The 15,051-nt window shown below is 39.2% G+C and overlaps 1 protein-coding gene across 6 annotated transcripts in view; it reads right to left on the reverse strand.

The window, feature by feature from the left end:
* Positions 1-15,051, reverse strand: part of FNIP1 (folliculin interacting protein 1) — a 114,236-nt gene that overhangs the window by 77,460 nt on the left and 21,725 nt on the right. For 2 of the 6 annotated variants that reach the window (XM_043491157.1, XM_038413812.2), the window contains exon 1: positions 6,610-7,349. The exons of the other annotated variants lie outside the window; for them this stretch is intronic. In XM_043491157.1, coding sequence (XP_043347092.1) covers positions 6,610-6,620 — 11 coding nt within the window. In that variant the 5' untranslated portion in view covers positions 6,621-7,349. Of the gene's footprint in view, positions 1-6,609; positions 7,350-15,051 lie in introns of those variants that run through there. 6 annotated transcript variants of the gene reach the window in all.

Here is a 15,051-nt window from a genome sequence, read left to right on the forward strand (position 1 = left end):
CTACCAGCAGGCCCAATCCTGTGGCCTACTGAAATCAATAGGAATTTTGCCATGACTTCAGTAGCAGCAGATTCTGGTCCATTAACACTGCAGACTCTGCAGCACTGAACAAGTTCTGACTGATGGCTGGCTTGAGAATCCATTCAAGATCTGGTGATGCTCTACTTCATGTGTCACTTACTGTGAAACACAAACACACAACTTCTGGATTGCACCAGAAGAGGGTTATTTAACTGAGATAGACACCAAACCACTAAATTTGGGGATGTTTGTTAACCCCCTACACTTAAATCTCTAGCTAATGAGGCGGGGCCAGTAGGTAATCTCACGCTCACAGCCCGAGTAGGAACATATGGCTGGGGCATCTCCTGCCCCTAGGTAAAGTGGGTGGAAAGTTTAGAAACCATTCTCATGAACTATGCCATTTACACTATTATAAACAGGTAATAATAAATAATAAATAATAATAAATAACAATAATAATAATCCATTGCTTACAAGAACATTATTTTCACTTGCCCCACTCCTCCAATGCGTTTGAATTTGCTTCTCTATTAAATAAGAGCAAGACTTCTATTAGTCAGTACTTCCGACATTCAACTTTGAAATCGCTTCACTATCCTGGCAAAGAAGGGCAGAACCATTCCAGATGTTCAGGAAAGTCTGCTTATAACAAGCTCCAAAAGCAGATTATACACTAAGAGGAAAGTAAGCCAAATATAAAATCCTTGCTGCATTCTGCATCTTATTTGATCAAGATAACAAGAGCCTATTTGCTTCTCCGTTTCTGCACATGTCATTTTAACTTTCTTGATACAAGTATTCAACGTGTTCTGTAAATCATATTTGTGATAGTCCCAGTTAAGTGTTATCCGTGTTACATAATATAGCTCTAACACACAGCTTTAGCCTTGCAAAATATTCTCTGGCAGTACTGAAGTGTTCCCTGAATCAGAAGAAACTAAAGAGTACTAGCAGACGGTTCAAAAGGGACAGGCAGTAAATAGAGGCAGGCTGGCCCCTCAAACTCACACCTGTCCATTCAGCAGTTATGGTATGTCTGTACAGCAATTAGACACCCATGGCTGACCTGTGCCAGCTCACTCAGGCTCACGGGGCTGTTTAATTGCAGTGTGGACGTCTGGGCGCAGATGGAGCCTGGGCTCTAAGACCTTGTGAGGTGGGAGGGTATCAGAGCCTGAACCCCGCAAACCTGAAGCAGCTGGTACGAATCTACAGGTGGGTGCCTAATAGCATTGTAGACATATGCTTAGACACATATTTTAGCAAGAAACAGGATACACAAAGTAGTTTTGCTCTCTTGTTTAGCAGATGTAAAGTATTGTAAGGCTGACATCTAAAAAGAGCATCTGGAGAAAATATACAAACTACTGGTTTCAGAGTAGCAGCCGTGTTAGTCTGTATTCGCAAAAAGAAAAGGAGTACTTGTGGCACCTTAGAGACTAACAAATTTATTAGAGCATAAGCTTTCGTGAGCTACAGCTCACTTCATCGGATGCATTTGGTGCATTTCCACCAAATGCATCCGATGAAGTGAGCTGTAGCTCACGAAAGCTTATGCTCTAATAAATTTGTTAGTCTCTAAGGTGCCACAAGTACTCCTTTTCTTTATACAAACTACTGTCAGCTATATGTAGTGCGCGCTCCCAAAACAAATACTGCAGAGCAATACTCTGGAACAGATAGTCACTTTAGTGATAGTAAAAGAAAAATTTACATAGCTATCTATTACATACATCTGCCCATCTGTATTCCCAAAGTGTGGGGGATTCTCTTCACTGCAGAGGAAGATGATGGTCCAGTGGTTACAGCACTAGTCTGAGACTTGGGGTTCAAGTCTCTGCAGTGCCACAGACCTGTGTAACCTTGGGCAAGTCACTTAGTTGCTCTGTGCCTCCATTCCCCATCTGTAAAATGGGTACTTCTCTACCTCATAGGGGTGTTGAAAGGATCAATATATTAAAGATGGTGAGGCACCATTTAGCTCTTAATCAGAGACTCAAAGGATGCAAAAGGACTGCCTTGTATAATTCCCCTCTATTGCTGGCAATTTCACGTGTGTGGCATAACAACCTTTGGGGAAATTGTGGTAACACGCAGAGAAAACTTTCTTTGGGGAGGAGAGTGAGAGGAAAGATTCATGGATATACCCATATAGCTATAGCTATATATTCTTTTCATAAATGGTACCTTACTATGAAGTGTAATTGCTATTTGGTTGAGGTTTTCACAGCACTCTAGGGGATTTAGACTCATGTGTACTACTCATGTTAATGAAAGCCATGTCTAAACCTCCCAACACTGCTGTGAAAATCTTGACTGGTTTTGTTAATGAGAAGTTTCTCCTGCATAAGCCAGCTGCTGCTACTTGATCTTCCTGTGGAGCTGATTTTAAGAAATCTCAGTCGGTTGTCATGATAGAGGATTGTGATGTCACAAATTTCATATTCTGAAGGACCAACAGAGGAAGATGGGGTGGACCATTTCATTTAGAACCACAGAGCCCCTGTCCTGATTGTATTATTGTAGTTCCCATAGGCCTCAAATAAATACTAATAATTCGTATAGGGTGAGATTTTCACATGCACCTAAATAATTTAGGAGATTTTGAAAATCCCATCCATAATTAGCAAATCGTGTAAAGAATATGGCTGTTCAAAGATGGGAAATATGAGAAAAATAGCCTCTTTAAAGATTATATAAGTAAACAAATTATTTAAAACGCAACTCAAAAATTTAAGTCATTTTCTTTAGATCTTAGCAATGAAGTGCTGGAACCTGGCCCCTAAATGGTGAAGAATGACTTGGTTCTATAGGTACCCTTCCAGATATCACATAGTAAGTTAGTTGAACCTGCTGCAATTAGATCGTAAAGACGGACTTCTCTCGAAAGGGTAATACTACACAACACAACCAAGTTGGTGCATCATTTTTAACTTTATCACCTGGTCATTTCTGCTCCTGCACCGAATGGGGAAGAAGTGGGGGCATAAGCAATTCTCAGAATACTACCTGGCTGAATCACCAAACAAAGTAATTTTCAAAAAGTCACAAATGTTTGCAAATCTTGTGAGAAGTAATATTGCTAAAACATCCCACTCATGGAAATTCAATGGTGAGACATCCTCTTTGCTCTTCCTTTCCCCTCTTTAAATCCGATTGAATGTAATTTGTTTGCAAAACCATTTAAAACACCAATGCTGAGATTTGTTTAGTAGTATACAAGTCACCGTTCTGAATTCTCTCTCATAAAGGATTTTCTCACACATCTCTAATACACAGCATTTGTTGCTACTACAAATATTTCTCTTGAGGAGGTTAGGGTGATCTTAAGATGATGTTACACTGCATCCCTATGGATTTAATAAATGAGACAACACACACTCAAATCATCCCTCAGTCCATGAAAAGTACAATTTTTTATCTGTAACTAGAAACACACAAACCCTCCTTGTTCTTCTTTATAATATCAACAGAACCTTTTTCACCATAGTAAGAAATTACCTTGATGTTTTTTCTCTTGGCAAAGATTTTACCTCGAATAAGATTTCATGTCTAAATGACTTGGGGCAGTACTAGGTTACTTTTTAATAACTAACACAACTTTTTTGGAAGTACAAATGAAATCAGAGCAAACTAATCAAGACACCAAATAAATAGAAGCCTGTAACTTAAATTACCAAAAAGCAAAACCTCTTTAAATAAAGATATGGACAGTTCTCCAAACAGCAAACTAAAACTATCAGTCAAATTACTGTTCTCAACATCATGTTACCCATAGGTATGAAAACTGCCCAGTGATGAATCACTTCAAACTATTTTTAAAAGCATCTACGCAAATGATATTTATAGTTTACAGCAGCTTATCTGTTCTGCATGTTTTTCATGTTAGCACCTTTTTAGAATGTTGATTGGAACAGCCATACTGGAACAGAACTCTGGTCCATCTTGACTGATGCCCTTGCTCTGATGATGACCAAAGCCGGATGCTTCATAACACAGCTAGCAGTACAATGCTATGTGGGTGGTGGGAGGGGGATATTTTTTCTTGGCCCAGCTGGTGATAAGTTACACTCCGAAGCATGGGGATTCACATCCCTTGTGGTTTTAACTAATCTACCTGCAGATGCTATTCTTAGAGGATTATTATGTGCATGGTAGTTGTGATTAGAGTCCCCAGTCCAGGATTGGGACCCCATTATGATAAGTCTTGAACAAAAATATAACAAAAAGTTTGTCCCTGTCCTGAAGAGCTTAGATTCTAAGTCTAAAGGTGTAATCCATTTCTGAAATCTTTCTAAGCTGTATGATTTAAAATATCCTGCAGCAAAGAGTTACACAGTTTAGCTACAAGTTGAATGAAATATATATTCTTCTATCAGGTGTACGTGTGCTGCTTATTGATTTTGAGAGCCCTTCAGTTATTTTATTATGGGGAAAAGTAAACAGGAGCATCATATTGGCCTTCTATGTATCATTCATTACATTATCGCTATTACGACTGATCTTGTTCCATCCCTTGTCAACTTAAGTATTTCCTTTCCTTTACTACTCCCCACTCCACAATCCTCCAGACATTTTTGCTGTGTGCTCCTGGATCTTTTCCATTCCTATGCCTTTGAGAAGATGTGACCAAAAAAAAAAAAAAAATGGAATGCAGGACTTGCACTGAGGACATACCATGTGTATGTGTTTCTCAACACAAGCAAGTAACTCACTCACTGTTTTGACTGCTACTATACTTATACAGACATATGTTGAACTATCCAGGACACACAGATCTTCTTCCTGAAAGAGTACAACTAATTTGGAACCCATCGGTATATAATGGGTGGTGTGTTGACAGTATTTCCAGTTTTAATGTAGCCATTTTTGCAAGAGACATCAGAAATGCAAATGAAAGGAATTATCCAAGAATGGGGAATCCAGTTCATACCATTGCTTTGCATTCATGGTGTTTTCAGTAAGGAGTTCTACTTAAATTTCTGAGACATAATATGGCCTTATGGTTGCAGATGGAGGAAGGAGATAAGGAGATTCCATTGCTAGTGCAATTACAGGAGCAACACTTAGAAAAGCTTTGCAAGGTACAGTTGTCCTTAAAAGGTCTCAGGCCTCTGCAGGGTTGTGTGTTCATTTTGGTGAATTTTAGGATGTATGGCCCAATCCCGCAGAGAAAATTCTGACCTATGTGATTTGACAAAGGCCACAGTCAGTGTCAGCTGGTTGGGAGGCAGCTTACCCTAATGCCCTCGTCGACACTGCCTCCTACAGCTGTGAACTTAGTCTGGATCTTCCAACAATCAAGCGTCTGTGGCTATGGATGGCTGTCAGGGAATAAGCTATGATCTCTAAAGCAGGATCGTTGACAAGCTTTTAACCCTAGCCATTGGTTTGAAGAGGTTACATTTTCAAGGCTTGCCACGAGGAAGAGGGCTAGAAGCTGACTTTTCTTGTAAATGAAAGCTGAGTCTGCTTTTTTACTCTTGGTGCTCCAACCCTGGAAGGAGGAAGGGCACAGCTGCAGGCTGCAAATGCCAGCTTTGTGTCACATCTATAAATCTGTCTCATTGATCTACCAGTTTAGCAATCCTCACTTTGAGTAACTGTAATACCCAGTCCCTGGGATCCTTGTGTTGCTTGCACTGTGCACATACTGTACCATTGGTCACACAAAAAACGGTCAAACATTCTGCACTCTGTACAATATACCGGGACCTAAACTTCAGCTGGTTTCCACCTTTACTGGCTCCTAAATTCTAACTTGCTGTCTGATTCCCTAGCTACAAACTATGCTAACTTTGTTTGTTTTCATTTTTAACTCCCACCTGTTAGTCACTTGCCTCTGTTTTATCCATTCAGCTCTCACTTGGATGCCTAATTCACACTTTAAAACTCCAATACACTCTAAATGCTTTTTTAAAAATGGACTTAGTTCTTCTTTGCTGGCCCCCGAGAAAAAGTACTCAGAATATAAAGACACAGTATAGACTGGTTAACCATATTAGAATTAACACGTTAACCTGAAATCATCTTGAGACTGTGAAAATAGATACCCTAGAAGGTTTGTGAAAAGGATTAAATATGTTGACCATCTTTACAACTTGACTTCCAGCAATCAAGAATTTAAAGTCAACATCTAGCAATTCCTCAAAATAGATTTTTGGGCATATTTAATGTATTCCATTCCAGAAAACACCTGTTTAGTTTCAAGAGGATTTACAAACACACACACACTTTCCCTAATTTGTTCTTTTGGAAAACAAAATCTGTAATATATAAAAACCACACAAAAAGCAAGATTAGTCCCTTCAGATTAAATTCATTAGCTCTGAACACAACACTTCACATTATTTTAGCACATCAGCATTAGCCTTTGCAAAATTATAGCAAATGGCATTAATTTAAGGTATTTTTAAAATGCAGAATAGTGCCACTCTATATACAGCTATAGGCATTATCAACTATATCTATTTTAGAAAGCATGACATTTCTCCAAAAAAAAGTGTTATGTCATCAGATCTATTGTTAAGATATTTAGTAACCAAATTGTTAAAATAATTTCAATAACGTGAGTATTTATCATACCTGGGAAGCATCTTTATCCCCCAAGCAGTTCCAATTTTCAAAATCCCTGTAAACTCCTGTTATGCCCAGCTGCCAACCCAGGTTAATAATAGCAATGAGCCATATTCATCCAAAACCACAAGACTGTCAGGTGACATATTGAGAGGTCTGAATTTAACTCAAACAAAAGACTCTCCATGCTGCAATGCAAAAAGCTTAATCCTGGCAACCGGATCATAAAACCAGTCTTAAAGAAAGCAGATCCCTGAAGCAAAATATGGGCTTTTCCACAAGGATCCATCTACACTGTCCTATAGTTTCATAACCAATATCCTGTCCTTCCATTCCGCTGCCCAGTCCAGGATCTTTACTAAAGTAAACATTGTCTGTTTTTCCAGTTCCTTTGTCTCCTCAAGTATATTACTACAGAGGAGAGAAGATCAGTCTAATTCATTTGATAGCTAAGTGCTGCTTTGGCAGTCAACGTAGGCTGTACATGCCAGTTTAAATCTATCCTTCTTCTTTAGTGAATCCAATATGGGTTGAGCCTCATGACCAGAATCCCCTGGCAACCGTGGCTGCAGTTCTAAACCTCCAGGATCCACATTTGTCAGGAACTCAGACTGATTGAAGAAGAGGGGAGAAAAACAAAGCAGCTTGCTTTCAGACACCTCCCCCTTGACATTCTTGGAAGCTGCAGGATGCTCCAGTCCAACCCAGGCTGACAGGCTGAGCCAGGCGAATGGAAAAGCAAGCACTAATAGCCATCATGTGACCCAGAGCTGTCAGTATATGCCACCTGGATCTGCAATGAGCCTGCAGCCAATCCCAGCTCTGCTATGATTCATGCACACAGATTTCACCATTAAAATAAGGCCTTTAAAGGTTTAACAGTATAAGATGCCTGCTTTATACTGAATATCCAAAAATGATGCCCACAATTATTCACATTTATTGCACAGGTTTGGATTGTTGATATACAGTTACAGTGCAGAACTGAAGTATGTTTCATGCTAAGTGAAAACAGAAACATTTCATGTTTTACAGCAACCTCTATCTTTCCCCACCATCAATCTCCAATAGGAACAAAGAAGGCACTGTATGCTCTATAGAGGCTCATTAAGATTACAAGTAATCAGGAACAGTCAAGACAATTGGATGGCAATATACAGTTTAGAAACAGGAGATGTGTAATAAGACCTGCTAAGAAATCCTAACCAGCTTCAGAGCTGTAAACAAGGTTTCGTAACTGCTCTTGGGGTAACCCCTGGCCATAGATGGAAGCTGTTTGGTAATACCATCACAAGAGCAAAAAGCTCAGTGTTTACAGGATTTGTCCCAAAATCTTTGGAATTGGGTGGACAGTGAAACATACAGAGAGGTTCAGCATGTGTGTGTGTAGAAACAGCTCATATTATTAATTTTCTTGTTATCTTGGACTATGAAAAAGTAGGATATATGCAGAGGTAGAAAAACAACACACAGTGGGGACCTTCATCCTTAAAAATTTGGGAGGAGCCCCACTTTAATTTTACTCCGTATCTGGAAACTTAAGGGTTTTGCTAGCACCTAGAATACACAGGGAATTATCAGACTCTGTTTTCCAACATTAGGATTTTCTGCAGCATCCCCCCCATCGCAAAATTCACTGCTACTGCTAATCCCTTAATTTCATAGAAGCAGAATGAGCTAATACATAGCTTCACAAACTTCATTCCTGGAGCTTGTCGTTCAGAGGATTTCCTACCTTCCAGGGTGAATTCCACTGAAGAACACAGAGTTCCTGTACAAACAGATTCTGCATGTTCCACAGGGGTATGTTAGGACTCCAGGGGTGAATCCCTCGCTCCACTGAAGTCAATTGCAAAAATCCCACTGACTTCAGTGGAGTCAGGATTTCACCTCAAAACTCTACTTGAGTGGTGTCTTTTTGATCCCCTGTAATGGGAACAGGAAATAAATACCAGAAGTAGAAACTCAGTACAACATCCCAAACTACAATATCGCGCTCATTAGAGTGACCAAAATTAAGGACCAAAGCTCTGATCCTGCAACAGTTATGCATATGTTTGACATAACAACACTTAACAAGTGAGTAATCCCAGTGGAATCAGCAGAACTACTCAAATGAGTAAAGCTAATCATGTGAGAAATTGTTGGCGGGATTGGTGCCTTAAACTCAGTTTCTGCCTTTCATACTCTCAGCTCCTTTATAGATGATAACATTTGACCCTAAATTATCTTCTTGCTTACCAAGGGGCACAACCAATAATACAGTAACATGCTCTTGCTAGAATGAAATTGCTTGAAAACCATCTATGTATGTGCTCTGTATGCACTGCTCTCTATAGAAGTCAATGATGTCAAAAGTGACCTTTTTTCCTAGGGATGCAGCAGTGAGGAGTTGAGTCCAATGTATTATGTAAACATTTATTTACAGGAGTAACGCCTGAAGTTTCCATATTATCTCACAGTAACTTGATGCACATTAAAGAGACAAGCTTTGAAAGAGGACACAGCCACAGTCTAACAAGTAAGCAGGAAAAAAATCTGAATGGATATCACTCAGGATGTGCTAAGTGAAGTCAAGCCTCATAACTACAGACAGACAGTAACAACTACCGCATCCTATACTGACAATACTCTGCATGTTTCAGGAAGGCCATAGGATAAGTTAGAAACACGACCAGTATGATGCATGCTTACAAAAACAGTCAACCTTTTCCTGTATGGCTACCCGAGACACATCCAGTTCCACAGAGATATATGAGTAGCAAGAGGGCCCCACTTCACCTGAGGACCATGGGAGTTTCTGGTGCCATAAGGCGCACAAGATCAGGCTCTGAGTTAGTAAAGTAGATCTAATTACACTATTGGTTATTTCCCATATACAGTTATGTCCTCTTCCCTGTGCTATTAGCATGAAATTAATTTTGTGATAGAGTTATAGCTTCTATTACTGATAGGTGCCTCCATGAAAAAGGACTTCTACAAATTTTGTAGCTCAGAGAAAGTTGTCTTAGTTTCCCATTTAAGCCAATATTTTCCCATTGACTTCAATGGTGGATACAGATGCTCAGCACCTCTGAAAAATCAGGCTGTTTATTTAGGAGCTTAAATATCAATTTAGGCAACACAGCTGATAAATACTTTAAAAGTTCAAAAGCAAAATTTGCCAAAATGTCATTCCTGAGGCCACAATCCCACAATGAACTCCATAATAGAGGATCCTAGACTTTCTGCACACTGAAGGCCTGCCTAGATGCAGGGGTCTCTTTGCATGGAGCAGCATCCTGGATTGAAGCCGGAGGTTTCATTATTAAGTCAGTGGGGCTGCCTGCACAGATCACAATACTAGATTGTTACAACAAAGTACAACTAACCCAGAATAAAATAACCAGTCACACAAAAGGGGTTTATTGCCTTTACTGTATACAGAGTCAAAACTGCAGCCAAAGCATAAATGCAATTTTGGGGAACAAATCACCTGATTCTAAATGCTTGAGACACAAGTTTATTCAAACCTCAAGTTCAGGCTAAATAAAGGAGTTTCAGCCATTTTGTCCAATAGTAGAGAACACAATGAATTATTTTTGCTTAGAATTTGTCTTATGTAAGTAAAGTTCCCTCACATGCTTGGTGCATTTACACCAAAAACCAAAGCCAAGAAATGGTCCTATCTTTGGCTAGTAATGCAAGATGATAGAAGCTTGAAACTAGAGCAGAAAAACAAAGTGAAAACCAATGATGATTTGATTTGAAACCCGATTAGAAATATTTTGATCCCATTTTGCTATAAAATACTTGCCTTCCTGGAATTACTATCGAGCTAGACTTTTAAAATTTTTTGCTTTATGTGCATTTTTGTATCATTGTAGAAAAGAACTACTGAATTCCTTGCTGGCTGGGAAAAGAAACTGACAGTTTTAAATAGAGAACCATAAAGGTGTGGAATTGAAATATATGTATATGAATCCAGGCTTTCCCAGCAGTTTAAAGTTAGCAGCAACCAAGATAATCAGGAAGAAGGAAGGCAACCCATATTTCCTCAGCAAGATAAATGAAAGAGCTCCATTTTCTACCAATCTAGAAAAATTTTTAAGAGGATCATAGAATCATAGATCCTGTCAACCTGCTTAGGCCCCAGATTTATCATCCTTAAAGAACACTAGACTCTATGGTTTCCAATAAGAAATGCTTTTATATATATAAATAATAACAAAGCTTTAACGTAGGACCGAATCCTGCAAACCCTTTACGCATGGTGCTCATGCTAAGTCAAGAAGACTTCAAGTTGGAGTAATTACTTTTATTGACAGTGTAAAGGGACTTGACCCTAAATAAGAATCTGACACAAAGAGCCCTTGGGCAATGCCACATGGGATTTACCTTCCTTTTCACATGGTAAATTTTTGGACTTGAGCAGGACGGTGTCCCCCTTTAAAAACTACATGAAAAATTAAAAAGTAAAGATGCCTAATGTAAAAATAAACCATCAGAGAAAGAATCTGATGCATAGTTAAGCTACACTGGAACACTGGTGTTTGTTTTGTATCCAGTTTCCAACTGCCATCTCCTATAAATAAGGCATGAGACACCAAACAAACCTACATAATACCAACTGGTACTGCAAAACAACAGGGCATTTTTTCCCCTGCCAAACAGTTATTTTATTGTGCACTCCCGAGTAATCAGAGAGCTGAATAATCTCTCCCTGTAGCTATTAAAAATAAAGAGTAAATAGTTTAGTGTGGTATGTATTTAATGGAAAGTTTTGGGGAAAAAATCCCAACACAAATCACTCCCGATAGATACAAATAGTTATTGTAATAGAGTGGGGAACATGAACTTGTCTTCACTTAGGTCATATATTTAAAAAGCAAATGAAATTCTCTTGTCTGAAAAGGATGCCTTTTTTAATGTGTTGATTTTTTTCTTTGTAATTCTGGCAATGTTTTCTTTGATCCTTAAACCTATGTACAAAACTTTTGCCTCTGTCTTCCCATCCCTTCTGCATAGTCTTAAAGACAACCTAACATTCCAAGGTAAAGCATCTATATTTAACTTCTACATAAAATTACTTTGCACATAATATGTTGCATTTCCCCCATTAAAACTAGCATCAACGCTTCGTGCAAGTTCCCAACACTGTGAATTATTAATATGAAAAACTAATTTTGGCTGTTTCACAGTGCAAACACAAAGCAGTTTCAATGCAACTCAAGGTACTTGAAAAAAACAAGGTTACTAGCTTAAGTTTATGAGTTGCTAAGCCGATTTCTTACATGAATAAACGGTGAATTAGTATTTTAAATTTTGGAGGTCATATATATGTCGAATACATCAAAGAACTCAAAAAGGGCACACTGCGAAGATATGACAACATTTACTATCAATAGAGATAGTCTGAATAAAAGATCTCTGCTGCCACTGAATCTGAAGGTGGGTGGGCCAGCTTCTCAGCGGATATAAATCAGCAAAATTCCATCACAGAATTATTGATATCCAGCATTCAAAAATCATGAATCAGGCCCCCAAAATAACAAAATTACCTTAAGAATCATGAGATTTTAAAAAACAGTAATACATTTTGGGTTCTTTTTATTTCCCTTCTGGTTTTTTGAGCCTTTGGGAGTCATGTTCTCAAGCTTTTCTCTGCAAAAAGGCTAGAAAAGATTGTGTGGGTTTTTTTTTTTTTAAATCAATTAAATCTGGCACTCTCTTAATAATATGCCTCCAGGAGCCAGAGCTTTAAGAAAAACAAGTATTGTAAGACTCTTGATAAAACTTGTGATAGCTGGCAATACTGCTATTACTTCTGTGGAGCTTCCATGTTGATTTACACCACCTTAGCATCCTGATGGCCTATCATCTGCTTCTATATCAAGAAAAAGTAAATATTTTATTAAACAGTCAAGTAACTTCCTAACAAACGGACCAATTATAAAAGATTATGGATCGAAGTATCCATACCCTATAAACACCAATGTACCCATACAGCATATATCCACACACTTAATATCAAAACACCTCTCTGGGCTGGCATGGTGGCAGCAGGAGACCAGGCACAATATGGGATCCCTGCTTTTTACACTAGACATGAAGGTGATATCACTGAGATCCAAACAAAGGTCACCAATTGAACCATGTTTTCTTCCTTCCTGTCTGGTCAATTAATAGAAGAACATTAAATGAAACTATCTGTTTTCTCCTGTAAGGGTACGTGTCCATTCCCAGAACTCAAGGGCCCTGGAAATGACAGAATGACTGGGAAACTGTCAGGTCTGCCTGAGGAATTCCCCATGTGCAGCAAAACAAGTCGAGTGTATTTTTTTTTTCATTCCCCTCTGTCTCCAACTATAGCTCGGCCAGTCACCCTGGAATTCAAGAACTCATCTAAGCAATACGGACAGAGAGATGGATAGGAACTCCCTCCTCACAAGGGGACGTTCTCTGACATTGCTCTACCTGACGACTACCACCTCAAGTCAGTACCGCCAACTCTCATAATTTTATTGTGAATCTGACAATACTTATGTTTTTCTTAAAGCCCCAGCTCCGGTAGTCAAGTAATCACAGGACAATCTCAGCTTTCATTTAAAAACAAAAAAAAGTACCTAGCCCTTGTGGTTGCAGAGAAAAGCTTGACAAAGGCTCAAAGGCAAAAAAAAATGTTGTATTTTTAAAATCTCATGATTGTTGAATGCATGGAGTTGACAATACTGCAGCTGCTATTATATAGTATTTGCAAAAAGAAAAGGAGTACTTGTGGCACCTTAGAGACTAACAAAATTTGTTAGTCTCTAAGGTGCCACAAGTACTCCTTTTCTTTTTGCGAATACAGACTAACACGGCTGCTACTCTGAAACAAATATACATATGTTACATATGTTATATATATGTATATATAGTATTTGGAGCATCACTGATTTGCTGTGCTGATTCTAGCAAATTGCATGCCAGGCCACTCTGGTCTGTAACTTGTTGACCAGCAGAGCAGATTTCCCCAAAGCCAGCAGCCATACATTGCTTTGTAACCCAAAAAGACCATAACCAACAAACTCATGTTCAACAGGACTGCTGTCCAGCTCAGGGGATACACAGATGACCCCTGGTGGACATCTAAATCCTGCAACCACTGTGTGAGAAAAGACTCCAGCTCTAGGGGATGAGGGCAGGCAAGCCAGTCTCATGCAGACTGAGGTTCCCAATAGGGTTGCCAACTATCTAATGGCACAAAATCAGGTACCTGGCAACACTAGTTCCCAACAACCACCCCAGAAGATCCACACATGCCGCTCTGGAGCCCAGTACATGACAGACGTTGCCAGCATCAATTAAGCAACCTGTTTATATATTTTAAAAACACGCTGCAGGGTTTGTTTCCCAAATCTTATAAGGAAAAAATACTGCCTTGCTTGTGAAATTGATATGGCTTGAACATGTAGTGCGGGGATTTGAGCGTTCTTTGGCCATAGTCCACGTCCATATAATTGATTAAGGTGGCTGCACTTGTGACTAGGCGATAATTGAGAACCCAATAAATCTCCAGACAAGTATGTGCCAGCCGGACTTGGAAAGCGATTGCAACAGAGCCTCTGTAACTTGATGCAATTAAAAAAAATAAATCAAAATTAAAACAGGCTATTAGTTATTTTTCACCCACAAATGCCAAACCAGCCTGAATGCCTCATCCTGCATTCCTTGGCCACCAATTGCATCTCCAGCTGGAATCAAAGGAAGCTTGGGGGTGGGGGTGCACAAAGACTGATATCTTTTAAAAAGTCCTCCAGTGTCTTAAACACACACGTTTGACCACTGGGATTTTTTCCAACAGCTCCATCCATTCCCCTCTGTCGCCCCACCTCATGTATAATTCTTAGAGTGTAGATTCTCCTGCCGTTTATTCAATCCATTATCCTGGAGAAAAAATGATTCAGGATTTCTCACACAAGGAACCAGAGTAGCAGCCATGTTAGTCTGTATCCACAAAAAGAAAAGGAGTACTTGTGGCACCTTAGAGACTAACAAATTTATTTGAGCATAAGCTTTCCTGAGCTACAGCTCACTTCATCGGTTTCCACTGCATGCATCCAATGAAGTGAGCTGTAGCTCACGAAAGCTTATGCTCAAATAAATTTGTTAGTCTCTAAGGTGCCACAAGTACTCCTTTTCTTTTCACACAAGGAAGAGCAGTGATCCTCCAAAGATTCACAATGATAAGGGTATGAGTAACATTTTACTCCATCCCTCATGTGACTACTTAATTATGTGTTGATTCATTCAGTCATGAGATACAAATGAGACGTAAGCAAATAAGGATGCAAGCCCTAACACCAAAGAAAGAGTCATGTCTGTTCTGCCAGTTTCTATATTAGCAAACCACAGAGGGGACATCCAGTTCTGACAGACAAAATGGACATTTCTTTACATATAAGCCAATCGCCAAATCACTTCTTTTGC

The sequence above is a fragment of the Dermochelys coriacea genome, chromosome 8 (genome assembly GCF_009764565.3).
Source record: "Dermochelys coriacea isolate rDerCor1 chromosome 8, rDerCor1.pri.v4, whole genome shotgun sequence".
Classification (NCBI taxonomy): domain Eukaryota; kingdom Metazoa; phylum Chordata; order Testudines; family Dermochelyidae; genus Dermochelys; species Dermochelys coriacea.